Raw genomic sequence first — 27,744 nt, forward strand, 5'->3', positions numbered from 1 at the left:
ATCCACCTGTCTCTCTGTGTATCATCTCTCTCTCTCTCTCCCTCCCTCCCCCCCTCCCTCTCTCTCTCATCTGTCTCTATATATATGGTGTTAAACCATGTGTTTTTCTTTGCATTGGTATATTGTGTTGGGATCTGTAGACCATGGTTTTTGGGTAAACATGTAAAAAGAACTAAATATGTTTTTCAATAAACCATAGTTATAAACAATGACTTTCAATGGAGTGTAAAATTGTGTAAAATTTTGTGTAAAATTCCAAAAACAACTTGAAGAATTGCTTCCGAACTGTAATTTTTAAGTGGCTAAATGAGAAAATTATAAATACAGAATTGATCAAATGTAAATTGTCTTTTACAGAATCACACAATAATAAAGTTGGAGGGACCCTCAAGGTCTTCTAGTCCAACCCCCTGCTCAGGCAGGAAACCCTAAACCATTTCAGACAAATGGTTGTCCAATCTCTTCTTAAAACCCTCCAGGATTGAAGCACCCACAGTTTCTGGAGGCAAGTCGTTCCACTGATTAATTGTTCTGTCAGTAAATTTCTTCTTAATTCTAGGTTGCTTCTCTCCTCGATTCGTTTCCGTCCATTATTTCTTGTACTGCCTTCAGATGCTTTGGAGAATAGATTGACACCCTCTTCTTTGGCTCATATGTGTTTTGCAAGATCCAATCTGGGTTGGTCTCTGGGACAAGCTTTCGGACTCACATTGGAGCCCATATTCAAGGAACCCAGTGGTGAAATCTAAAATTTGTTACTACTGGTTCTGTGGGCGTGGCTTGGTGGGGGGGTAATGTGAGCGTGGTTTGGTGGTGGTGGGTTTGGTGGTGGTGGGTAAAATTGGCGTGGCCAATTTTTTTTCTTTTAAAACCATTTTTTCTACCTCTTCGACAAAGAGGTTGTAAAAAAATGCTTTCAAAAGGCTCTGATGATCCCAGCTGAGTTGCCTGATCGGCAGAGGCTTTTTTTCTTTTAAAAGCCTCTGCCGATCAGGCAACTTAGATCGTCAGAACCTTTTAAAAGAAAAAAAGCCTCTGCCGATAAGGCAACTCAACTGGGATCATCAGATGACGATCCCTTTGACGATCCCAGCTGAGCCGCGCGATCATCAGAGGCTTTTTTTTTTTTTTACTTTTAAAAGCATTTTTTCGGCTGAAGAGATTGTAGAAAAAATGCTTTTAAAAGTAAAAAAAAGCCTCTGATGATTGTGCGGCTCTGCTGGGCATGGGGGGGGACAGGGATTTTTGCTACCGGTTCTCCGAACCACCCATCGCTACCAGATCGAGCAATACGGTCCAAACCGGGAGCATTTCACCCCTGAAGGAATCTTCTGGAAAGAAGCCAGATAAAATCTTTTGAGTGATCTACCCAGATTGGATCCTGCAACATTATCCTGGGACACGTATATTTGCCTTCATTCATATATGTTTTAGGCTCGGGCCAGAAAAAGTAGCAGTCTTGCTTTAGCAGATGCTATACAGGTTAAGTCCTCAATTTACAACCACAATTGAGCCCAAAATTTATGTTGCTAAGTGAGAAATTTGTCAAGCGAGTTTTGCCCTATTTTTACGACTTTTATTGCCAAATTTGTTAAGTGAATCACTGCAGTTGTTAAATAGTAACACGGTCGTTAAATGAATCTGGTTTCCCCATCGACTTTGCTTGTCAGAAGGTCGCAAAAGAGGATCATGTGATCCAGGGACACTGCAACCGTCATAAATGTGAGCCAGTTGCCGAGCATCTGAATATAAATCAGATGATCAGAGATGCTGAAACAGTCATAAGTGTGAAAAAATGGTCATAACTCACTTTTTTCAGTACCGTTGTAACTTTGAATGGTCACTAAGTGAATTGTTGTAGATCGAGGACTACCTGTCTGATCATGTAAAGTCACTAAGGCAGGGGTGCTATTCAGCAGGTTCTGAAGAACCGGTAATAGAAATTTTGAGTAGAACCGACAAATATCACCTCTGGCTGGCCCCAGAGTGGGGTGAGAATAGAGATTTTGCAATATCCTTCCCCCATGAGTGGGGTGGGAATGGGGATTTTGCAGTATCCTTCCCCTGCCATGCCCACCAAGCCACGCCCACTGAATCAGTTAGTAAAAAATAATTGGATTTCACCACTGCACTAAGGCTTTGTCTCCTTCCCAAGTACAAGAACTGAGTTTGTCCTTAGCAAAACACCACAAATGTAGTTTTCATAAACAAATTGTTAGCTATTTTTAATGGCAGGAAACAGCAAGTCTTCTTCCTAAGATAAAAAAGTAGATAAGAGATTCTAAAGTCTCCATTATTTTCCCCTGGTATTTGCATAAGCATTTACTTGTTACATTAGTCCAAACGCTGCCACTTTCTCAAGGGAATAGAAAGAGAAACAAGAATTAAATTAATTAAAGAGAAAAACATTTTGGCATCATTAAGCAGAAGTACATTTGAACATGTGCCTTTGAGTTCTCTTTTGGGAGCCAATTAAAACTGCTAACTTTGTACAGCAATTTATCTTTTCCTACAGAAACAAGCCAAGCAATTAAACAGCAAACACTGTTTGCAATTAAGGAGTTGAAGAAACGTTGTAGAAATGTTACCCTTCTCAACTAGAAAACACGGTTGAGGAATCTATTCACATACATGCTAGTTAAGAAACTGGTACTAGGCTGGATTTTACTTCAAATTAAGCAGCGGAGACTCCGAATTTAGATGTTACGCTAAACCATGGTTTGGTTAATTGTAATTTATTTATTAAACGTATATGCCACCCATGAATTCACACAGTAAACTGTATGTATACAGATGTATGTACAGTAGTGGCCAAAATTGTGGAAATCTTTTGGGAAAAGTGTATTTTACGAAACTAGCTAATAATACTTTTTTTTTAATAGTATCATAAAATTATATATCAATGGAAAGATAATTTAATAAAGAATGTAATGCAATAACTTTTATGAAGGCTTTGCTATTAGAATTTGCTATTAGAATAGCAGTTACAGTATAAAGAAGAAAAGTGAAACACATAGAAAAAATAAGATATACAAAAATTATCACCATGTCAGTTAATACTTAGCTGGGTAACCTTTAGCATGAATTATGGCCTTACGACGTCTTCCCAAGGAGTGAACCAAGTCTTTGAGTTCTGCAGCTGTTTATAATGTGAAACCAAGATTGAATGAATGCTTCTATTAACTGGGTTTTATTGCTGGGTCGCTTCTGACTAACATGTTTCGGCATATCTGTGGGTACACGAGCATTGCCCTAGCTCAGTTCCAGTGTGCATGCATGCACCGGCCAGCTGATTTTTGGGCCTTCCAGGCCCACCAGAAATCGGGAAACGGGCCATTTCCAGCTTCTGGAGGGCCTCCAAGCGGGTGGGGAAGGCCATTTTCGCCCTCCCCATGCTCCAAGAAAGCCTCTGGAGCCTGGGGAGGGCAAAAAATGGGCCTACTGGGCCCACCATGCCATTGCGTGGCAAAAGTGGGGGGAGCTTGGGGGGGGTCATGCGTGCATGCGTGGGGGAGTCACGTGCACATGCGCGGGGGATGGGCCACCTTAAATTACGGGTGTGGCCATGTGCCCGCCACCCCCCCCTTGCACCCTCCCCTCTTTTGACACGCGACGGCAAAAAAGTTAGCCATCACTGGTCTGGGCTATTCCCAGGCCATTCCAGCAGTGGAATACGATTATCTTGAAACTCCCCCAAAAGAGTGGTGTTATTAGCCATCAAGCCTCAAAAATACACTTTTCCCAAAAGGTTTCCACAATTTTGGCCACTACTATATATATGTATGTATATGGGTTAGTATGGTAGTCCGTTTCTTTTAATATTAAAATAGACAAAGTTAATCTTGACACACTACAGGTACAACCACAATGGAGCCCTAATTTACATTGCTAAGCAGGACAGTTGTTAAGTGAGTTTCATCCATTTTACAGTGTTTCTTGCCACAGTTGTTAAGCGAATCACTGAAGTTGTTAAGTGAATTGTTCAATTGTTAAACAAATCCCCACTGACTTTGCTTGTGGGAAGCTGCCTGGGCAGATTACAAATGATCATAGGACTTTAGGACAGTGCAACCTTCATAAATATGAGTCAGCTGCCAAGTATCTAAATTTTGATCACCTGGCCATGAGGATCCTGCAACAGTCCAAGTGTGAAAAATGTTCATAAATCACTTTTTTTTTTCAGTGCCGTTGTAACTTTGAACGATCACTAAACGAATGGTTTGTAAATCGAGGACTACCTATATTTGAAATTCTCCTGGGTGCATAAGCTATTGCAATTCCCTTTTATAAAAGACAGATGAAGTCAGTGGGGTTTTATTAACAGGATCTAATGAATCTAATTCTTCATCAGTTCCTGCGGTAGTAGACATCCACACATCTTTAAATTGCCAATTTTAAGGAACACCGTTTTAGACTGAGAAAAAAATAAAAAAAATAAAAACCCAAGATAATTATTTGCACATCATTGCCAAGGAAACTGCATTTACATCAGCATGAGTTATCTCCATTTGAAGATAGCACCACCATTAACTCTTCTTTACTTATGCTTATTATACATATAAAACTGATGGATTCAGGAGAGACCATTAAAGAAATCAAATTTAAATTTCAAAGCGTACAAGTTTCCTATGTTTTACAATTTAATTTTTTATTAATAAGGATAACCATGGGCCGATGTTTAACCATTTCTTGATGCCAGCTTGATAGGGCCAGCAGATGCTGAATAAAATTACTTGCCATAAGAAGAGATTCGCTCCCCATGATTATATTTTTTACCCATTCTTTGGCAATTAATTGGTCCTGCTTTCACAATGAACCCAGAAGTTGATGAACACTTCTGTCATATTCCCTGAATGACCTTCTTACAAGCAGCCTTCTTTAACTACAATCATTAGGCTGCTATAGTGCATTGTATGCCAACACTATTAGATGCAGATTGTTTTTTTCCCCAGTGCCATCTCTCGGCTGAATACCTACCGTATTTTTCGGACTTTAAGACGCACCGGAATATAAGACGCACCAAGATTTCGAAGAGGAAAACAAGAAAAAAAATTAGTTTTTGCCCTCCCCAGCACCCAGGAGCACTCTGCAGGCCTCCCAAACCCTCTATGCATCCCATTTTTGTAAAAAATGGACCTGATTTTGGCAAAAACGGGACGTGCGGGGTGGGATTTCGGGAGGCCAAAGATGGCTGTATTCGGTGTATAAGACGCATCAACATTTCCACCCTCTTTTAGGGGGGAAGTGCATCTTATACTCCAAAAAGTACAGTAATTCCCACTGGACTGTCTCATTTCTCATCTTTCCTACTATCTTCTCCTATTGGTTTCTTATAATGTATCTATTGTTGTTTTATGATTTATGACCTATTACTTGTTGTTTATATGTACACTGTGAGCTTATGCACCGGAGACAAATACCTTGCATGTCCAACCACATTTGCCAATAATTTTCTACCCTACTCTTTTTTTCTCTTCTCTCCTTTCCCCTCCCTATTCGACTCTGTTCTATTCTGTTGTTCTTTTCTATTCTATTCCACTTTCTCTACTCCATTCTAATTCTATTTTAATTCTAACTTTAATTCAATTCAGTTCTAATTCTGATTCTATTCCTGTCCCGTTCCGTTCCCTTCTACTCTAGTCTCAGCCATATGAGATCAACACAGTAGTTCTACTTAATGCTAAGTAAAACATTTGTTTTACCATTCTCCATAAAGAGAAATTTTCATGATATTATGGCAAAGAACTCATTTTATTGGATTGGAAGGGGAAAAGATCAGGAGTCTGGCAAGAAAAAGTATACAAAAAAAAACCCCATCTCAAAATAATATCAAATAAATACAGAAAGCATCTCTTCTATTTACACAGAAATAACAAGTTGGATGTAGAGGGGGTCATACTGACTTCATAAGACGGTGGGATTTAGGACAGTCATGCTAACCTAAGTCCCACTGACTTCATTAATACACTGCAAAAAAGAACCGAATCTGATTCAGATGAATGGAATCTACAAAGGACAGGATTTAAACTGACCGACTGCCCAACCTTAAATGCGATCAAGGCAAAGCAAGAGCGAAGGTGAAAGAAGAGGTCGGAAAAGGGGGAAGAAAATTAAAGAGATGGGGAATAAAAATGAGCACCCCCAGATTTTCTGTAGACACTCATTTTAGTACAACTGAAAGTAAGACAGAGACTGGTGTCTTTGGAAAACAAATTTTTGGGGGGGGGGGGAAACCAAGAGAGATGAGAATTAAGCACCAGTTTGAGCAAACGTTCTACGATTCTCTTTTTTCTCTCGCTCCTTCACTTAACGGCTGGATTGTACTTCTACGAATCAGTCCAATCTCTCTAAACTACTGAAAAAGGTATGAGGAGACGGAGCTGATGTAGCCTAAAAATCTGAGCATCCCTGGATAATTTTGTCCTTTGTCTCTTTTCATTCACTTTGTGCCTGGTAGGCAATGGTTGCAGCGGCCTGATTTTGGGATCCTTGAACTTTGCCGTTCACCACGAGAAGCAGGGGAGTCTCTACGCGGAGGCCAGAAAAAGTAAAACTCTGAAAAGCAGGAGAAAAAAAGAAAGAAAGAATGAGAGCAAAGAATTTTAGGTAATGTGAGATGTTTTTAAAAAATATCAGTGTAATTATCATTATTTATTTGTTGTTTTTTAAATTTATTTATTTTTATATGCCACCCTTCTCCAGAGACTCAGGGCGGCTTACAATGTGTTAAGCAATAGCCTTCATACTTTTGTATATTTTATACAAAGTCAGCTTATTGCGCCCACAAACCGGGTCCTCATTTTACCCACCTTAGAAAGGATGGAAGGCTGAGTCAACCTTGAGCCTGGTGAGAATTGAACTCGCAGTAATTGCAGGCAGCTGGATGTTAAATGCTGCCTTAGTAGGAGGCATTAGCCTCCTATGCCACTCAGGCTCCTGAGTTACATGCATTTGCTGCCTATCTAACTACAAGTCTACTCTAGGCAGCTTAAATAATAAAAGGAAGAAAAATGAGAAAGTTTGTAAACAGAACTACTCCTTAACTAACAAACCAAAATTCAAGCCAACATTTCCATTGCTAAGCGAGACAGCGGTTAAAGATCATCATCAGCTCTTTTTAATGACCCCATAATCCCTTGTGGGTGGAGTCTGGGCAACTGAATAGAGCAGAGTGTTTACTGGCCAGATGCCCTTGCCAATCCGGAATTTTATTCAGCATATAAATTCTCATTGTTCCCAGAGAAATATCTGCCTCTACCTAGGATCGAACTCACAGCCTCCTGATTGTGAGGCGAGAGCTCTACCACTAGGCTACTGCACCATTCTCAGTTAAAGATAAGATAACCTTTATTGTCATTTTTTACTGTGGGCACATCAGCACATATTAACAAATGAAATTCTGCTGCTTGCTCTCAAATGTTTACACATACACACACATATAAATATGCTATATACATACATATATACATACATACAGTGTCTCTCTGTTGAGCCAGCCTACTCGCATTTTACAACTTTTCTTGCACAATGAATCATTGCAGTTGTTAAATTAGTAATCCAGTTGTTAAGTGACTCTGCCTTTCCCATTGACTTTGCTGGCTTAGATATAGCACTGTTCCAATATCTAAGGGGCTACTACAAAGAAAAGGGCAACCTAATCTTCAAAGCACCTGAAGGTAGGACAAGAAGCAAGGGATGGAAACTACGGTAATAGGGGAGAGAAGCAATCTAAGGAGAAATATCCTGACAGTTAGAACAATTAATCATTAGAAGAACTTCCCTCCAGAAGTTGTGAATGCTCCGACGATGGAAGTTTTTAAGAAGAGATTGGGCAACCATATGTCTAAAATAGTAAAGGGCTTCTTGCCTGAGCAGTGTTCTATCCCAGCTACGGACCCCAAAGAACACAGCACACACAAAGTCTGTACCAAACTTAAATTTACTAAAATAACTCAGTCTTTTCCAAACAAAGACTGTTAAGAAACTTTCTTAACAGCCTACAAGAAACCAAAGATAATCACAATCTTACTAAAGTTGGCAGAAAGCCCAGAAGCAATTTGCAGAAAATTCAGACGCGAAGGAGAATGAACTAAAGTTGTTCCTGACAAATTGCTTCAGTCAGCGTTCTTCCTTAAATAGGCTAAGGGAGTGGCCAATTAGCCCCAAGCCTTACCCTTGAGGAGACCTCATCCTGAGGAGCCACTCCTGCCTTTTGGCAGCTCTGCACACCCGTGCATTGAGAAGAGGCTCCTCCTCTTCCTCCTCTTCACTTAAGGGAGCTTCTGGAGGTTCTGAAGGCCCTGGCTGAATCCCCGCCTTTGGCACCACATCTTCTCCAGCCTCCTCACTGTCCCGCTCGAGCGCCAGCTGCACAGGCTGCTGGCGCAGCACCACACCAGCCTCCTCGCTGTCGGAATCAGCTACAATCCACATAGGCCGCTGACGGGCCACAACAAGCAGAGAGTTGGACCAGAAGACTTCCAAGGTCCCTTCCAACTCTGTTATTCTGTACCAATAAAGGAGAATATTTGTAGCTCAGGACTGAAATGAAGGGTCCTTGGTGCTCTCTGAGCTTGCTTGTTTCCTTGCAGATGTTTCATTACGCAAACTGGGTGACATCATCAGTGCTCAATAACACTGATGATGTTACCTAGTTAAGTTAATGAAACATCTGCAAGAAAACAAGCAAGCTCAGAGAGCACCAAGGACCCCTCTGTTATTCTGTTATGTTATTCTGTAAGACGATCGCAGAAGGTGATCACATGACACCCCCCGAGGACATTGCAGCCTTCATAAATATGAATCAATTGCCAAGCCTCTGAATTTTGATCTCATCGATCACGGGGATCCTGCAATGGTTGTTAAGTTTGAAAAATGGTCGTAAGTCACTTTTTTTCAGTGCCGTTCTAACTTTGAATAGTCATTAAATGAACTGTTGTAAATCGATTTTACTAACTGTAAAACCACAGATGGGGACTGCAGCCAAGAAATTAAAAGACGCTTGCTCCTGGGAAGGAAAGCTACAGCAAAGGTAGACAGCATACTAAAATGCAGAGACATCACCCTGCCAACAAAGGTGCGTAGAGTCAAGGCGATGGTTTTCCCAGTTGCAATGCATGGCTGTGAAAGTTGGACCATAAGGAAGGCTGAGCGCCAAAGAATTGAGGCCTTTGAACTCTGGTGCTGGAAAAGACTCCTGTGAGTCCCTTGGACTGCAAGGCGATCAAACCGGTCAGTCCTAGAGGAGATCAACCCTGACTGCTCTTTAGAAGGCCAGATCCTGAAGATGAAACTCAAATAATTTAGCCACCTAATGAGAAGGAAGGACTCCCAGCCTAATGCTGGGAACGATTGAGGGCAAAAGAAGAAAGGGACGGCAGAGAATGAGGTGGCTGGATGGAGTCACTGAAGCAGTAGGTGTGAGCTAAAATGGACTCCAGAGGACAGGAAGGTCTGGAGGAACATTGTCCATGGGGTTGCGATGGGTCAGACACGACTTCGCAACTAACAACAACAAAAAAGTTGTAAAACAATAGAACTATAAGATAAATAATGACAAAGGAACAATCATAGCTGGCTTACAAAGATACTTTCCCTTGGAACATTTTTCTCCCAATAACAAGCAGGAGAATCATCACAAAACCTACTGATACAAAGTGATGAAGAAAATGAAAACTCACCTATCCTTGTCTTTCTGTCTCTTGTTTTCAAGTGAATATTTCCAATACTCTTCCATTTAAATACAAGTAGTCCTCAAACTTACAACCCTTCATTTAGTGACTATTCAAAGTTACAAGGGCACTGAAAAGAAAAATGACTAGTGACCAGTCCTTGCATTTAAAATTGTTGCAACATTCCCCCATGGTCACGTCATCAAAATTCAGGTGCTTTGGCAACCAGTGTGCATTTTTAGGACAGTTGCAGGATCCTGGGATCACGTGATCACCATTTGTAATCTCCGCAGCCAGCTTCCAACAAGCAAAGTCCATGCAGGAAGCTGGATTCACTAAGCAGCTGCATGATTCATTGATTCATTTAATGACTATGGTAAAAAAAAAAAGAAAGTTGTAAAATAGGCATGGCTCATTTAAAAATTGCCTTGTTTATCATCGGAAATTCTGGCCCTAATTGTGGCCATAAATTGAAGACTGGTAATTCCACGTTGCCCATTACAAGTTTTAGATTATTTGTGGAAGGCTCTGATTAAGTTTGAGCCTTTGAACCTTGGTAGTACAGGGGTTTAAGGCACCCTGTTATTAAGCTTATTAAGACCAGCTGCCTGCAATTACTGCAGGGTTCGAATCTCGCCAAGGCTCAAGGTTGACTCAGCCTTCCATCCTTTCTAAGGTAGGTGAAATGAGGACCCAGTTGTGGGGGCAATAAGCTGACTTTGTATAAATATACAAAAGGATGAAGGCTATTGCTGAGCACATTGTAAGCCGCCCTGAGTCTTCGGAGAAGGGCGGCATATAAATCAAATTTAAAAAAAAAAAAAAAAGTTTGAACATTATTCCCGGCATGACATTGGACAGAAAAAAAGGGAGAATTGGGAATCGACTCACTTTGTTCTGGTGTTGGATGTGATGGTGCCGAAGGTGAGGTTCAGGGATGGCCACCGAGTCCCCAATTAGGACCCCCCAGCTTTCGGCCATGTTGTAAACAGTGACGGCAAAACAAGGGCCTTCGAGAGAGTCCATCAATCCAAAGGTGCTATTGGAGAACAGAAAAATTGAAATCAATTAATGATTGCCCAGTTGCAGAATTTAAGCCAGATGTATTCAATACAGATGTAGCATGGAATATACACTATGCATTTCAGAGGTTACTAAGTCATAGTTTCTGGTCATATTTTCTGACTTCTTTAATTAAAAAAAAGGCAATATCTATGTTTATTGCTTACTGGAAACCCCTTATGCATAAAACATAAAATAAACTTAGGATGTACCATATTTTTCAGAGTATAAAATGCACCCTCCCCCAAAAGAGGGTGAAAATTTGGGCGTGTCTTATATACCAAATGTAGCCACAAACGTGAGGCACAGAGGCAGCGATGGTCTGTGGCAATCCCTGCAGCCTGGAACAGCTGATTGGGGGTATTCTGGGATGCCGATCCCCCCACCAATCAGCTGCTCGTGCTGAATCAGGATGCAATAACGTGCTGAAACTGACCTTGCTGTTTGCTATTTGCTGCAAGGACTCAGAGTTTGCTGCAGCAATCACATCCAGAAAGCACACACAAGTAACTGATTCTGCAGGATTCAATGACTTCTCTTTATATATAATATAACACATGAAGTAAATATACAATACCAAAAGCAGGTTTTCCAATGTGATAGTAAATATAAGCAAAACACAAGCAGAGGAGAGGAGTTTCAGTTTCAGTTTTGAGCAGCAGACTAGTTTAGACTAGTTCAGCACAGACTCAGAGCTGCAGAGCTAAGGCACGCCCAGGCTCCTTGCTGTCTCCTTCCTTGTTGTCACACAGCAAATACTGTTTCAGTTTCCAAACAGCCCTCAACTCTCTCACACACTGACAGGATGCTAGCCAGATGAATATCGATGGATGCTGGTAGGCAGAGGCAGAATTTTGTTTTTTTTATTTTCCTCCCCAAAAACTAAGGTGCATCTTATACTCCGGAGTGTCTTATACTCCAAAAAATATGGGTATTATCCATTTTATGCCTAAAGTCCATAAGGGGTTTCCAGTGAGCAATAAACATAGATACTGATCAAAGAAGTCAGAAATTATGATCAAGCCAAGTCCAAAAATGCTTGGGAATTTCTAGTACTCTGACAAATTAGCTATCAATAGACACGTAGACATAAACAGTATCTATATACTATGCAGAAGAGACAAGAGACAATCAACAAACCAAAAAAGGAACAAAAAGACCAAAGCACCTTCCTGCCAGCAGGAAGGAGCATTAAATTAACTCGAATATTAACGCAAAACCAACAATCAAGTAAACAATATCCAAATCAAGGAACTGCCAAACAAGCCAACAGTAAACAGCCCAACCAAAGAACCTCTAAGACCATCCCCACCAACACTGACAAAGCATGATGCTAGAATATAAACTGAGAGCAAATCCCATTTTTACTAGCACTGATGAGGTTACCTAGTTTGGTAATGAAACATCTGCAAGAAAACAACCAAGTTCAGAGAATACCAAGGACCCCTTCAAAGAAGTCAATTTAGCCATCTCAGCAAGTTCTGTCATCTTCACCAACCACTCTTCCATTTAGGGTAGTCCAAATCTTTCCATCTTTGTACAATATATAAAAATATATTATGCAATAATTTTGCTATAGTTGTCATACAGAAAAACAAAATTCCACAATTTTTTTTTGCAACTGTTTGTCCATCAATCCCACAAGAGAAAAGAAAAACAACTCTGGTCTCAACTTGCATATTAATCTTTAAAATACTCTGAATCACTAGAAGCTGTGGCTGCCATCTTCAGAAGGAAAATGATGCTGCCTCTGGTCTACTTTGCTCCTTAGACGCCAGTCACAGTTCTCCAGCTCAGGGATGGGCAACTATGGCACCTTTATGACTTATGTACCTCTCAACACTCAGAATTCCTGAGCCAGCCATGCCAGCCAGAATTCTGGGAGTTGAAGTCCACAGGTCAATGCTGGCTTAGGAATTCTGGGGGTTGAAGTCCAAATGTCATAAGGTGGCCATAGTTGCCCTCCCTTCTTCTAGACCAGTGACGGTGAACCTATGGCATGTGTGCTGGAAGTGGCACACAGAGCCATCTCTCCAGGCACGCCAGCCGTTGCCTGTTGCTCTTCCGGGTTCCGGGGCGTACACGCGCACTGGCCAGTTGGCCTTTGCACATGCGGGATTGCCGGAAACCAAAAGACCAGGTGACCGGCATGTGCGCCGGGGAACTGCTCTTCCTGTTTCCAGCGCTCCCCAGCACATGCGTGCATGCTCCCGTTTCGGCACTCAGTGCTGAAAACAGAGGTAGGTTTCAGCAGGTTCTGACCAGTTCTGGAGAACCGGCAGCGGAAATTTTGAGTAGTTCGGAGAACCGGTAGTAAAAAATTCTGACTGGCCCTACCCCCATCTATTCTCTGCCTCCCAAGTCCCAGTTGATCTGGAGGAAATGGAGATGTTGCAGTAACCTTCCCCTACCACGCCCACCAAGCCACGTCCACCAAGCAATGCCACGTCCACCAAGCTACCCCCACAGAACCGGATGTAAAAAATTTGAAACCCACCACTGGCTGAAAAAGATTCACCAACACTGCTCTAGACCAAGGTCACTAAATCCTCAAATTCAATGCTGCCTAATAGACATAGGCTGTGAAAGCCAACACCAGACGTTGGTGATATTAAGGCAAACAATGTTCAGAACAAAATTCAATACTCACAAAGGCACTTTTTCCTCAGTAGTCAGGCTGAACAACACCTTCCCCAAGATCACAGCACCCGTGTTAACACCAGGTTGCAAGGCACTGAGGGATCGTCTCTGTAGCTCTACCTTCTGACCTGAAGGCCCTTGATAATGTCCATCACCACAAGGGCCCAGGTGGGAGGGTCGCAGGCTTCCCAACATGCTTTGCAGCTTCTTGCCTTTCACTTTGCCCTAGGAAAGGAAAGAAGAAGAAATAAGATTTGTTGGCAGATGCGCCATTACCTAATATGGACAGAGGACAAAAAAAAAAAAAAAAAATCCCAAGCCTTGCCACCACAATACCTTGTTTTCAAGGAGTCCAGTTAGTCTCTCAAGGAAATCCATGAGTTGCTGCTCCCGGTGTCGAGGTTCTAGCCAAGCTGGGTCAAGGGCTACGGCCCGTGCGAAACCCTCCAGGGCTTCCATGTAGTTTTCTTCATACTTAGAAAGCTGAGCAAAAATCATGTTAAAAACAATGGATTACAATTTGGGGTCAAAGTGATGCCTGTCTCTAGGATCCAAAAACTCAGCATCCTCGTCCTAATAGCATCCTAATAGCTTCCAAGTCCAAATCAAATCAGCAGGTGATGTCATGTCCAAATACTGAGCTATTAGAACAAAGATCCACCCCTCCAAAATAAATAAATAAATAAATAAAGATTTTACAATCAACAGTTTAGCCAATAGCCTTGGATTACATTACATTTAGGAGTCACCAACTATGATCCTAAAGCTTTTCTTGATGGATCACTTATACATTAGCCAACTTTATGTTGCCTTCTCTATTCCATTTCCTTACCGTGGCTCGATTGAGATGCAAATCTGGATTACAAGAAGCAGTGGAGTCCACCTTTTCCTATTACAAATAAATAAATAAATAAATATAAAATATGCACAATCAGCACTGCCAGGTAGTTAAAGAACAAATTCATTCGAACCTATTCTCTTCTTTTGTGTCAGCCTATTCTCCAAAGTATCTGAAGGCAGAACAAAAAGCAATGGATGGAGACTAATCAAGGAGAGAAGCAACCTAGAACTAAGGAGGAATTTCCTGACAGTCAGAACAATTAACCAACGAAACAGCTTTGCCTTCAGAAGTTGTGGTGTTCCATTACTGGAAGTTTTTAAGAAGAGATTGGACAGCCTTTTGTCTGAAATGGTCTCCTGCTTGAGCAAGCGGTTAGACTAGAAGGCCTTCAAGGTCCTTTTCAGCTCTATTATTCTGTTATCCCAAAACATTCATTCATTCTTATTTACACCTACCTCAACCAAAAACTATGAGTAGGTATCAACAGCCATTTTATATTAGTGGCCAAAATTGTGGAAACCGTTTGGGGAAATTGTATTTTTGAGGTTTGATGTCTAATAACACCACTTTTTTTTTTTAGTAGTCCCATAAAATTATATATCAATGGAAAGATAATTTAATCAAGAATGTAATGCAACAAAGCTTGTCCAATTATCTGTATTCTATGAAAAGTTATAGCCAAATAACCAGAAAAAGGAAGCACAACTTGCTTAGGTTGATATCCAGGTAGCTTTCCTTCATCTGATTGTAGCCAATGAGCATGAGTGTTTAGAGAGCCAATCAGGTGTCATCTTGTTTTGACAATGAGCCAATCAGATCACAGTAGGCGTCAGTTATTGATGTCACGTATTGAAGCTGAGAGGAGGACATTTGTCAGTGTGTTATGTGATCGCTATAAAGTTGGTTGGGTTTTTTTTTTGTGTGTTCTTTCATTTAATGAGCTTGTAAAACGTAATAAAATTAAAATAATGGTGCAAAGAGTTGACTGGTTGCCAAGAAAGCTATGTAAAATAGTATTAAGTGAACAAGGCTACAGTTATAAAGGAATTAGAAGAAAAGTTGGTGGAAACTTAACCAAAGGTGGCATTTCTTTGAAGAGGTATAAGGAGACTTAGTCACTACAAAACCACACTGGTAAATGTAGGAAAAGGTGCACAGCAGCAAGTGATGATAGAAGAATTAAGAGACTGTGCCTACGTGACAGAAGAAAATCATCTGGGTGTATACTAGATGAAATGGTGCAACACAGTGTGAAGTTGAGTGCAAAGACTGTTTGGCGAAGACTGCAGGAATTTGGTCTAAAATCTAGAATTCCACAAAAAAACCACTTTTATCTCTCAAACAAAGGTTGGAAAGCCTGACATTCTTGATTAAATTATCTTTCCATGGATATATAATTTTACGGTACTACTCAAAAAAAAGATGATGATGTTATTAGCCATCAAATCTCAAAAATACACTTTTCCCAAAAGGTTTCCACAATTTTGGCCACTACTGTATATAAGATAATTAGATAAGATAAGATAATTTTATTTCTATACCGCCCCTCTCCCGAAGGACTTGGGGCGGTGCACAGCCAAGTAAAAACACAATACAAACATCATAATTAAATTTAAAAATTATTAAAATTCTTATTATTTGCGGCCGAAATTCATTAAAAACCCAAAAATTTAAAAACTCCAAATTTAAAACTCCCTTACAAAGATAGCCCTGCCTGTCGGAAGAGCAGGGTCTTGAGGGCACAGCGAAAAACTCGGAGGTCAGAGTATGTGCGTATTTCCGGGGGCAGTTCGTTCCAAAGGGCAGGGGCTCCCACAGAGAAGGCTCTCCCCCTGGGTGTCGCCAGCCAACATAATTTGGCCGACAGCACCCTGAGGTGCAAGAATATAGCAAGAAAGAACCCATGAATTCTTAATTTAAAATGTGATCAATTGGATTCATCTTTGCAACAATTAAACTTGAAGTTTTCCAATGAAGTCAAAAGAATGGGGTTTTTTTCCCCAAACCAAATTACAGGTAGTCCTTGATGTATGACTGGTTACTTAGTGACCATTTGAAGGCACAACAGACCCCTTTCCCATGCATTATAATCCTGTGTTATTCCCTCCCCTATCAAGTAAATGGACATTTTATAAAATCTCTCGTATTATATGAATTCATAAGAATGTCATTATCAAGCGAGAATCACATTAGAAATACATTCCTAAGGGAACTGTAGTCTATTCTAAACTCCAGAATATCATCACTTCCCATCTCAAAATAAAATGGTTTATTAGGGATTAAGGACTTGACAATCACGAATATTTCTGCAATGCTTGTGAAAAATCTATTTTACTGCTACTGAATTAATGGAATATGAATAACACAGTATTGCAAATCTTATTTTATCAATAACTCTTTAGGCCTCTTACAGCAAAAAGGAAGTCTGGACAACTAGAAGATAATGCATACTATACAACACAATGAGTTAACAGAATCTTATGCATTTTAAAATATTGTTCCAATTCCATCCTCCTCACAAGTGCAAAACTGGTGCCATTAAATAAAAGTTCTAGCCAGATAAATCCAGAATGTAAATTCTTTACTTGCAAAGAAAGCTGTGTTCATAAATAATTTTCTCCCTAACCACAGCCTACAGTTCCATGGTGCATTTTATTATTTCTAGACACTGTCATTCATTCATACATATATATATTGGTAGACAAGATGTAAGAATATACAATTAGGAGAAGAAAAGGTAGGTCTTGGCTTATAACCAGCCACTTAGCAACTTCAAAATGAGGATGGACCTCTCCAAACCTACTTACAGTCTGAATCTGAAGTTTCAACAGCAATCCCCTGCGGTCACGCGATTGTATTTTCAGGGCTCGGCAACAAGCCAGATTTACAGCTGTTTGCAGCATCCTCTAATCATGTGACCATGATTTACGATGCTTCCAGTTTTCCACAGAAACACCCATTGCGGACAATGGTTTCGCTTAACAATAGCAATAATAACAACACTTAGACTTATATACTGCTGCACACAGTGTAATCAGCCCTCTGATTACAGAGTCAGCATACTGCCCCTCCACACAACAGTCCGGGTCCTCAAATTAAGAATCTTGGAAGGATGGAAAGCTGAATCAACCTTGAGCCGGGTCAGGATCGAACTTCTGGCTATGGGCAGAGTTAACCTGCAATATTGCTGCATTCTAACCACTGTACCATTATGACTCTCATTTAAAGATCACTGCATTCATTTAATTACCACCACAAAAAACTTGCAAAATTAGGTTTGGTCACATGGCGCCCTGCTTAACAACTGATATGAATTTACAACCGTAATTCCGGGCTGAATTATGGTCGTAAGTCAAGGACTACCTGTAATGTATATTCTGGTAGAAAAGTCAGAATTTGAATTCGAATCTTCCAATATCCATACTAACTGCCACACAGAATTTACTCTTCTCACCTGGCCATCTAGAGCAGGGGGTCCCCAACCCCCCCATAGTGGCCCACTCCTGGGCCATGACCCATTCGGAACCGGGCTGCAGGAGTGGCGGATGAACAAGTGCACACGTGAAACTCCACTTGCGTGAGCAATGAGCAAGTGTACATGCACACACTTTATTTGTGATCACATAAATGGAGTTACATACCCATGTGTGCTCACCCACCACTCGCGCATAGCCAATCCCCCTCCCTCACTCCCTGCTAGTCCGCAAAGCCAGAAAAGTTGGGGAATCGCTGCTCTAGAATTATACTAGAGAGGCTTAACTTGAATCACCATCCCTTCCTCCCCATACCACAGTTTTGTCTCAGGTTCCCCTCCAGCACTTACTGCTTGTGCATAGGCATTCAGTGCTTGCTGGGAGATCTTGGGGTTCTGCCCTGTATTGAAGAACAAGGAGATGTAGGCATTGCCCAGCACATCTGTGGAATGCAGAAAACAAAATTAGCCAGTTGCATATCCCATTCCCTTTTCTGCCTCTATCCCCTGCTTAGGCTATGTTGTAGTTTGTCGACTGACAGCTCCAAAGAATCAGATGAGTTTGAGGAGATGGAGGGAGTATCTGGATTACCAGAGTCAGAAGAGTCTGAGGAGATGGAAGGAGTGCCTGGGTTACCAGAGTCAGAGAAGTCTGAAGAGATGGAGGGAGTATCTGCATTACCAGAGTCAGATGAGTCTGAGGAGATGGAGGGAGTGCCTGGATTACCAGAGTCAGATGAGTCTGAGGAGATGGAGGGAGTGCCTGGGTTACCAGAGTCAGAGAAGTCTGAAGAGATGGAGGGAGTGCCTGGGTTGCCACCGGGGCCTCCGGAAGGTTTTGAGGAGCAGGACGACTCAGAGCCAGAGGCAGGCAGGGCCCCTCTACTCACACTCAGGCTAAGAGACAGCTGCTTTTGAGGCCTGAGCTGAGCGACGGGGAGGAACAGCTGGGGCCTATCCCAAATGTGCATATGCGCAGAGTAGTGCGGACAGGAAAGCAATGTAACTATCCGGGAAATTGACATTGACAAGCCCCTCCCTGGCTGGGATAAGGAAGAGGGGTGTGGGAGGCGCGGTTGTTGGAAACAATTGTTCATGCTCCAGGAGAGTTCCCTCTGGCGGATTCCTTTGCCAGGATTTCTTGCTACTACCCAGGTTGCGGGGATTGAAATGCTAATTGAGGCTCCCTGCAGGGAACTCAAGAGACTGCTAAAGATGTGTGACCTGGAGCTTTGTCAGTGAATGCCGTGTATTCCTGCCTTTCTAAATAAAAAGGATTTCTCCTCACGAGTAGCACCATTTGAGTGGTGCTTGTGAAGGCTGGGTCAGAACAGGCTAATAGATTGTATAGTAAAACTCACACCAAGAGCGTCCATCGCGCACATCCATCTGCACAGCCAGCTTGGCTTGCCGCACGCTGTCCATCACGTTTTGTGCATGTTCATCGGGAGAAGTGGTGCGCAGCTGCCGTAACACCATGGAGAGGTTCTGCAAGGAAACTTTGTTCTTACGCTGAGAGGGTAGAAAGGGAAAATAAGTTTGGCTGCAGGATGAGATTTCTGTATAAAACGAGAACTTTTAATAACTACTCCAAATACAAGCAGTGCTCTATTTACCATTCATTTAGCAATTGTTTGAAATTACAGAGCATTGGGGGAAAAATGGCTTATGACCCCATCCTCGCATTTACAACCGCTACATCCGCATTGTCACGTGATCAAAATTCAAGCACTTGGCAACTGGCATGTAATTACAATGCAGGTAATCCCTCATTTTAGGACCGCAATTGAGCCCCAAATCTCTGTTGCAAAGGGAAACATTGGCAAAGTGAGTTTTGTCCCATTTCGCGACAGTTTCTTACCACAGTGGTTAAGTAATTCACTGCAGTTGTTAAGTTAGTTACACGGTTGTTAAATGAATCTGACTTCCCCATTGATTTTGCTTGTCAGAACCTTGCAACCTCCAGGACACTGCAACTGTCATAAATATGAACTAGTCGCCAAGCATTTGAATTTTGATCATGTGACCAAGGGGAGGGTACAACGGTCATAAGTGGAAAAATGGTCATAAGTCACTTTTTTCAATGGCCTTGTAACTTTGAATGGTCACTAAATGAACTGTTGTGAGTAGTGCGGTGGCCTAGAGGCAGAGTTCTTGCCTCACAATCAGGAGGCGGTGAGTTCGATCCTAGGTAGATTTTTCTCTCTGCGCACAATGAGACTACTGCAAACTCCGCATTGGTGACAGAAACGGCATCTGGCCAGTAAACACTCAGCTCCATCCAGTTGCCCCAACTCCACCCCGCAAGGGATTATGGGGTCATTAAAGGACTAAATGAACTGTTATAAGCCGAGGACTACCTGTAGTTGTAGTGTCCTGGGGTCATGTGATTGCCATTTGCGACATTCCCAACCAGCTTCCAACAAGCAAGTCAGTGGGGAAGTTGGATTGTCACATGATTCACTTAACATGGTTTACTTAACACTACCGTGATTTGCTTAGGAACGATGGCAAGAAAGGTTACAAAATTTGGTGTGACTCATTTAACGATCACCATGGTTAGCAATGGAAATTCTGGTCTCGATTCTGGTCCTAAATTGGGGACTACTATCCATGTTTACCCAAATTATTGTTTGCAACAAAAATAGTCCTAGATTTGCAACCAACTCTCCGAAGTTACAACAGCAATGGAAAAAATGACCTATACTTATGACCATCGTAACATCCCCGTCACATGATCAAAACTCGGATGCTTGGCAACTGGTTCCTATTTATGATGGTTAAAATGTACCGGGGTTACATGATTCCCTTTTGCAACCTTCTACCAAGCAAAGTCAATAGGAAAGTCGGATTCACTCAACAACCATGTTATTAACTGAACAACTGCAGTGATTCACTTAGCAACTGTGAAAAGCAAGGTGTTAAAATGGGGTAAAACTCACTTAATCGTTGTCTTGCTTAGCAACAGAGGTTTGGGGCTCATCACAGTCATAAGCCGAGGACTTCCTGTATTTTTTTCTCTGAAAGGTATTTTATTTGATCTACAGAATAGCAATAGCACTTAGACTTATACACCGCTTCACAGTGCTTTCTAGCCCTCTCTAAGTGGTTTACAAAGTCAGCCTATTGCCCCCAACAATCTGGGTCCTCATTTTACCCACCTCGGAAGGATGGAAGGCTGAGTCAACCTTGAGCCTGGTGAGATTTGAACTGTAAATTGCAGGCAGCCGGCCAGCAGCAGAAGTAGCCTGCAGTACTGCATTTTAACCACTGCGCCATCATGGCTGTAAGGTCTTGCCTGTCCAATCTTCCCAAGAAAGCAGGACTCTTGAAACTGCAATGGTTCCAAAAGGAGCTTTTATCGGAAGAGATCTAGGCAAGAACTGAAGCTTCTCATTTAAAACCAGCTATTTAAAGCAATGCTAACCAAACCCCTCCCACACTACATCATTGCAGGGAAACAGAAACAGAGATTTCATATAGAGGTTAGCACAGTAATGCAGGAAACAGAAACTTCATATACAGACCACTCCATTCCTCCCCCCCCCCCACACCTCCTCTCACCAAAATGCCAGCATCCCTGTAGAAACATATGGGACTTGACAGCAGCTCTTATACCATTAGAACAGCCAGAGGTTTACAAACAATCCTTCACATAAAAGAACAATTTGATAGCAGAGAATTTAGGGGGAACCTTACATGGCTGAGCGCTCCGGAGAAGCAAGTATGGGCTGCAGAAACATCACCCTTTTTCCAGTAAACCTCGCCTAATTGATTCCACGCCTCCACCAATTCCGGATCCAGCTTGACTGCTTTGGAAAGCAATTCTTCTGCCTGGGCATTATAGTCTGCTGATACATTCAAAGCTTTCCCTTTAAGCATAAAAATGTAAGCTCTCCTTTCTGATAAACCTAGTAGAAGTGGAGGAGAAAGAGATAAATTCCATCCATATGTTATTGTCCAAAAAAGAAACAAAAACATAAAAAGTCCATCTAATATTGAGCTGTAAGTAACCATACATTTCTTTTTGCTAGTTCTTTTTTTCTCTTCCATTTACTGTTCAACTACAGATTAACAAATGAACAGGGTTGGAAGGGACCTTGTAGGTCATCTTGTACAACCCCCCCACCCAAGCAGGAGACCCTACACCATTTCTGACAGAGGGCAGTCCAGTCTCTTCTTGAAAGCTTTCAGCAATGAAGTTCCCACAACTTCCGAAGGCAACTTCTGTTCCATTGGTTGATTGTTCTCACTGTCAGAAAACTTATCCTTATTTCTAGGTTGAATCTCGCCTTGATCATCCATTATTATAAATATTATCTCACTGATATAATTCGATATAAAAACCATACAACTAGCAATTGATATACACTATCTTCAGATCACCATCTTGATTTAAATTCCAGATATAAACCCTCATGGTTTTTATCAACCAATAGGCTGACACAAAGAATCCTCACATAACAAGCACAATTGGGACCCGCAACTCCGTCATTAAGTGATACATCTGAGTGATACATCTGAGCGAAGTTCAACTGCACCGGAGTTACATCCGTTCCACTGTGATCATTACATCATATGAATCACATTACGTGACATCACATGACCACAAATTGCAACTTCCTAACGGCTTCCCCATTGACGTTGCTTGTTGGAAGCTGTCTGTGAAGGTCTGAATACTTCTGCCAATGTGATATTTCAGGTTTTTTTAAAAAAATAAATTTACAGACATTTCTAAAATTCTGCTTTCACTTTTTCTCTCAAGGTACCAAGCAGGGTGGATTTGATTTAAATCGAGTTGATTTAAATCACAATTTAAATCATGATTTAAATCACTAGTAAAAAGGCTTGATTTAAATCAACTCGATTTAAATCATAATTTTTAAAGAGCAAATGTCATCTCTGCTACTCCTTTGACCCACTGTTGACTCACCGATAGTCCCAGTGTTGCAGAATATACAGCCTCACGCTACATAACTAAGCTCCATTTCATGCTGAATAAACTAAATTATTTATGTATCTTAAATAGAAAACTATCTTACAATAGATTTTTACCCCAAAAGTTTTTTATTAAAATAAATTCGATTTAAATAAAAAAAATCCGATTTAAATCAAAAAAATCTGATTTAAATCAAAAAAATCTGATTTTTTGATTTTTTTTAAAAAAAATCATTGATTTTTATCCACCCTGGTACCAAGTGTAGATTAATGAGAAAAAAAATGAATTTCAACAACTGTAGAATCAGGCTGCAGCTTAATGAAAGTGAGGAGATACTGAATACTTTCTGAATGCAATGTATGTATGTATGTATGTATGTATGTATGTATGTATGTATGTATGTATGTACTGTGTTTCCCTGAAAATAAGACACCATCTTATTTTTTTATTTTTATTTTTGCCTCCAAAAAAGGCATTAGATCTAATTTTCAGGGGATGTCTTCCACTGTCTCACCTCGCGGCGGCGACACCAACAGTCACGCCCAGCAGGAGCCCGTGTGGTGCTGCCAGCCTTCTTCTGCGGCCACTTGCCACCGCTCGTGTGAGGTGCCCCGCAGCCTCCATTTCGCCGTCAGAGGCCTTCAGGAAGGCCTCTGCAGCCGAGAAAAGAGCTTCCGATTGATGCGCATAGCACCCCTGGCCTCCATTCACTGCCAGAGGCCTTTCCTGAAGCAATGGCAAGCGGCTGCAGAAGAAGTGGGCCAGCAAGACAAGGCAGGTGTCGGGGTGTGGGAGGCCTGGCTGCAACTGTCATAAAGTAAGCGCGTGCGGGGCACGTAGGGCAGCTCCACACACCTCATCCCACCCTAGCTTGCTTTTTACCCATGCACCTCGCCTTGCCTCACCTCATGCAACCAGGTGCAATAGATTGAGTGGGGTCTTAACTAGGGCTTATTTTGAGGGTAAGGCTTTTATTGGGCGCGCATGTAAAAATCAAGCTAGAGTTTGTTTTCAGAATAGGTCTTATTTTCGGGAAAATATGGTATGTATGGATGTTGAGGGTTTCCCAGAAGCATCTGATGGCTCATTATAGGAAATTGGATATAGACTAGCTACAGACAATCTACTTGAAGACCACTCAGAAGTTACAACTGGTCCAGAACACAATGGCACACAACGTTACACATTACAACCCTGTTGTGTGAGCTGCACTGGCTTCCAAGTGTCTTCCAGGTGCAATTCAAGTGCTGGGCATTGCTTTTAAAGAGCTACATGACATGGGACCAGGCTGTTTGTGCAACTGACTTTCCCTGAGGGTATCTACTTCTATCACTAGACTGGATATGGGAAGCAAATTCCAGGCCTTTTTTTCCCGTTAAATGGGAAGCATGCCATTTTTATGGCTGTCTCTATGGAATATCCTCCCTCCCACAATCAGACAGCCCCCCCACCCCACCTTCTTAACCTTCCAGAAGGCCATTAAAATTTGGTTTTTTACCCAGGGACTAGGGTAGAGGGGTGGATTGTTGGGGCACCCTGGAAGATTGATTGAAGCACCAGGTTTTAGCAATAGTAACAGCAATAGCAATAGCACTTAGACTTACATACCACTTCACAGTGCTTTACAGCCCTTTTACAGAGTCAGCCTATTGCCCCCAACAATCTGGGTCCTCATTTTACCCACCTCGGAAGGATGGAAGGCTGAGTCAAACTTCAGCCGCTCAGAATCGAACTCCTGGAGCGTGTAGTGAGTTAGTCCTGCAATCTAACCACTGCGCCACCACGAGTCTTATTTAAATTTTTTGTCCTATGGTTTTTATGCTTTTTGTCATTTTACTGTTGTTGTGAGTGGCCGGAGTTCTTTCAAGACACATTTTTTAAAATAAATAAGTAAAATAAACAACAAAGAAGACTTCTGGTAGCCAAATAATGAAGAATCGCAATATCAAAATGCTGAAATGAGTACAATTTTGGTATCTGGGATTGGATGTTTTGGGGGGAAGGATTATACTACAATTATTTGTCAGATCTACTTGTGTCAAGTGTAAAAAACCAGGACCATTCGTGTAGACTGCTGCATAAATGATTTATTTATTTATTTATTGAAGCCTTCAGATAATTCTACTGTCCTTTTCAATACCTTAAAATTCATGTCCTAAACGTCGATGAAGTAAATGTATACATTCATCAAGTGGCTTCTTATTATCATAAACCAAGTTAGTATTAGCCACATTAGGAAACATAATTTGTTTCATCCAACCGGATCAAGGATATGCTTGGTGACTGTTCTTGTGCCATCTTGACTTGGATAATAAATAACAAACACAGCTGTCTGAATATAGTACTGTATATTCACGCCCACTCTCAGTGTTCTGGGCCCATAACCAATGTTAAGGATATTCTTGGCTCATAACCGATGTTGTGGGTTATTGAAAGAATACCCTTTGAGTAAACGCATCAAAAGCAACTGAGAATAATTGTGGATAATAACAGTTCACATACAAACAAACTCGGTTAGGGTAATATTTTACTTTTAGGGAAAAAGCAAAATCATATTCCAAAAACATTCCAAGTCATACACATAAAATGAGATAAAGATCAGTTCAGGGATATTTTCCAATATAAAGTCTTCGTACTAGTTGTAGAAAAATACAATAAAACAGATCTTCTTTAGTTTCATTCAGGAACACAGTTCAATATAAAAACAGTCAATAAATATTAGAAAACAACATGTAGCTATGATCAAACAGTGATCATGCAGAAAGATCAGGTAGAGAGTTACAGCAAATAAGCAGGCAAAATGGTGTAGTATCCATACAAGCCATGATCCTGACTTACCTTAAGTACATTGGCTACAGAGCTCAGCCAATCAGGATGCAGGATGATGCAATACAGTTTTTAAAGCTACATACTACTTTTAGCTACAAACACACAATGTTGGTTTATATATTTCCTGACCAACCAGTTGGGTAATAACAATTTCCTAACAAAGCCTATACATCAGAATCTGGTCAACTAACCAGTCAACACTAAATTGGCACTAGATAAGGGTCAATGGAATTCAAGGAGAGCTGGATTTGGATCTTTTGAGACAACGCAAAGATTCTAAACTGATGATGCGTTTAACTCCGCCCCCAACTCTGCCTGCTCTGTTCCTACAACTTCCCCTTTTCTCAAGGTACTAAACCAGAGGTGTCAAACTCGTGGCCCGCGAGCCAGATGCGTCAAGCCCTGGCCACGCCCACCCATTTTAGAGACAGGGAAAAAGTCGTGATATGTCATGTGATGACATGACGATGCGAGTTTGACACCCCTGTACATTTTCAATTCTATGAATGCATCCATGGTAAGTGGATAACTGGGATACATCAGTATATTTGGGGGGGATCTAGTAATGAAACAAAACAGATGCCTTAAAATGGAGATATGGAAAGTCATCTGTGACTTACCATCTATGGCTTCCATTTTTTGAAGAGTCTTCTTCATCTCTTCCTGAACATCCTGTTGTTTTTTTCCAGCATCTTCCACACTGTGATTCTCAAAATAATGATCTCGGAAATGATACAAGTGGTCAACCAATTCCTATTCATAAATGGATAAATACTATCAGATCTCCCAATAAGGAACTCTTACAGATACAAAGTACACTGACATTTGCGATGCAATTACCAAACTGGCAAACCCAGGTTGCATACAAACTAAACTAAACATTTACCAATATCTAAGCTAAAATGTAATTGCCCAATTCGAAATTTATTGCGTCCATTCCGTACAAACCTGGCAGCACCACCGATAACATGCCTATCACTATGCTGACTTAGTAACAGATAAAATAAATACATACGGTATGAAAATTCAAAATACAATCCGGTAAATCTAAATTTAATGTTCCTTACTCAGTCAAGCATAAATCTTTATGAGAAAGGAAAAAAGTTAATTTAAACTATACTCTGCAGCACAGAACCACTATTTTTAGGTAACAAAACCAACCAGCATTTAACCTCTTCATGAGACATCCACAAATTATAAACCAGAAATCTTTTGATCCCAAAGATAGCCAGGTTTGAAACGATGGCTCACTCTGAACGCAGCAATTAAGAGTAGATTTCTCGGATAATTCTATCATCTTGGGAATCAAAGAAAAACCTAGTAAGATCACACCCTTACCTTGCAAGTAAAGCAGGAGGGGGATACACACACTTTGCCAATCCCTTTCTACGCCTATATCAACTTCTAATCACTCCCACCCATCCAGCTCTGGCTACTTCATCCACACTGCCTAAATTTACTAATCCAGATAAAGGGATAAATGGCGTCAATCGCCCGTCAAAAGCAGAAACTCTTGCCAGGTGCTTTTTTTTGCTCGTCCGCGGCTTTTTAAAACGCAGTTTAGCTTTGCGCGCCCAGCGACCCTTTGGTTACTTTTACCTGCCTGCGTAAATTTGGGGAAGCTTTGCTCCATCCCTTCCCCAGAACAGAGGCGGGGGCATTTTTATTCTTATTATTATTATTTCAAGCGCGGTTTTAAAACGCAGAGGGCAGAATAGTCTCTTTTTAGCCGTCGTTATACCTGCAGACGTTGCCGGGCTGGCGAGTTTTCTTCTTCGTCCTCGGCCATGATCGCTGCAGCCTCCGCCCTCCCTTTTCCTGCTTTGCTCCCCCCGCTTGCTCAGCCTTGCAAGCACGGAGGAAGGTAGAGGCCTCTAAAGGCTCGGAGGACTCGGAGCAGACCAATCGGAGCGGAGAGGAGGGAAGAGCCTTTCGCCCTCGCTTTTGGTTTCTTTCTTTCTTTTTTTTTTTCATAAGAAGAATAACAGAGTTGGAAGGGACCTTGGAGGTGGTCTAGTCCGACCCCCTCACCCCTCTCAGGCTAGTTATAACAGCCCTGGAAAAAAGTGACTTATAAATGGTCCTTGTTCATGTCCATGTTCATATTCATATCTGCTATCTTGTACATGTTTGACAAACAAACAAACGAACAAATAAATAAAATAAAATAAACCATTATTTGATCAAAATTTGAGCGGTTGGCAACCGTGTGTATTTACAAGGGTTGTAACATCCCGGGATCATCTGATCGCCATTTGCTGGCTTCTGAACCAGCAAAGTCAATGGAGGA

The 27,744-nt window shown here is 41.4% G+C and overlaps 1 protein-coding gene across 1 annotated transcript; it reads right to left on the bottom strand.

The window, feature by feature from the left end:
- Window positions 1-5,732: 5,732 nt before the first annotated feature.
- Window positions 5,733-27,319, bottom strand: TTC5 (tetratricopeptide repeat domain 5). The gene is made up of 10 exons (XM_034411490.2): window positions 27,196-27,319; window positions 26,075-26,207; window positions 21,386-21,597; window positions 19,048-19,198; window positions 18,038-18,129; window positions 14,206-14,262; window positions 13,710-13,856; window positions 13,384-13,598; window positions 10,563-10,710; window positions 5,733-6,555 (listed from the first exon to the last, which is right to left on the bottom strand). The coding sequence occupies exons 1-10, from the start codon at window positions 27,241-27,243 to the stop codon at window positions 6,436-6,438; spliced, it is 1,323 nt and encodes a 440-aa protein (XP_034267381.1). The 5' UTR covers window positions 27,244-27,319; the 3' UTR covers window positions 5,733-6,435.
- Between the last annotated feature and the right edge of the window lie 425 nt (window positions 27,320-27,744).

The sequence above is a fragment of the Pantherophis guttatus genome, chromosome 4, assembly GCF_059756535.1.
Source record: "Pantherophis guttatus breed Tessera chromosome 4, ASM5975653v1, whole genome shotgun sequence".
Lineage (NCBI taxonomy): Eukaryota > Metazoa > Chordata > Lepidosauria > Squamata > Colubridae > Pantherophis > Pantherophis guttatus.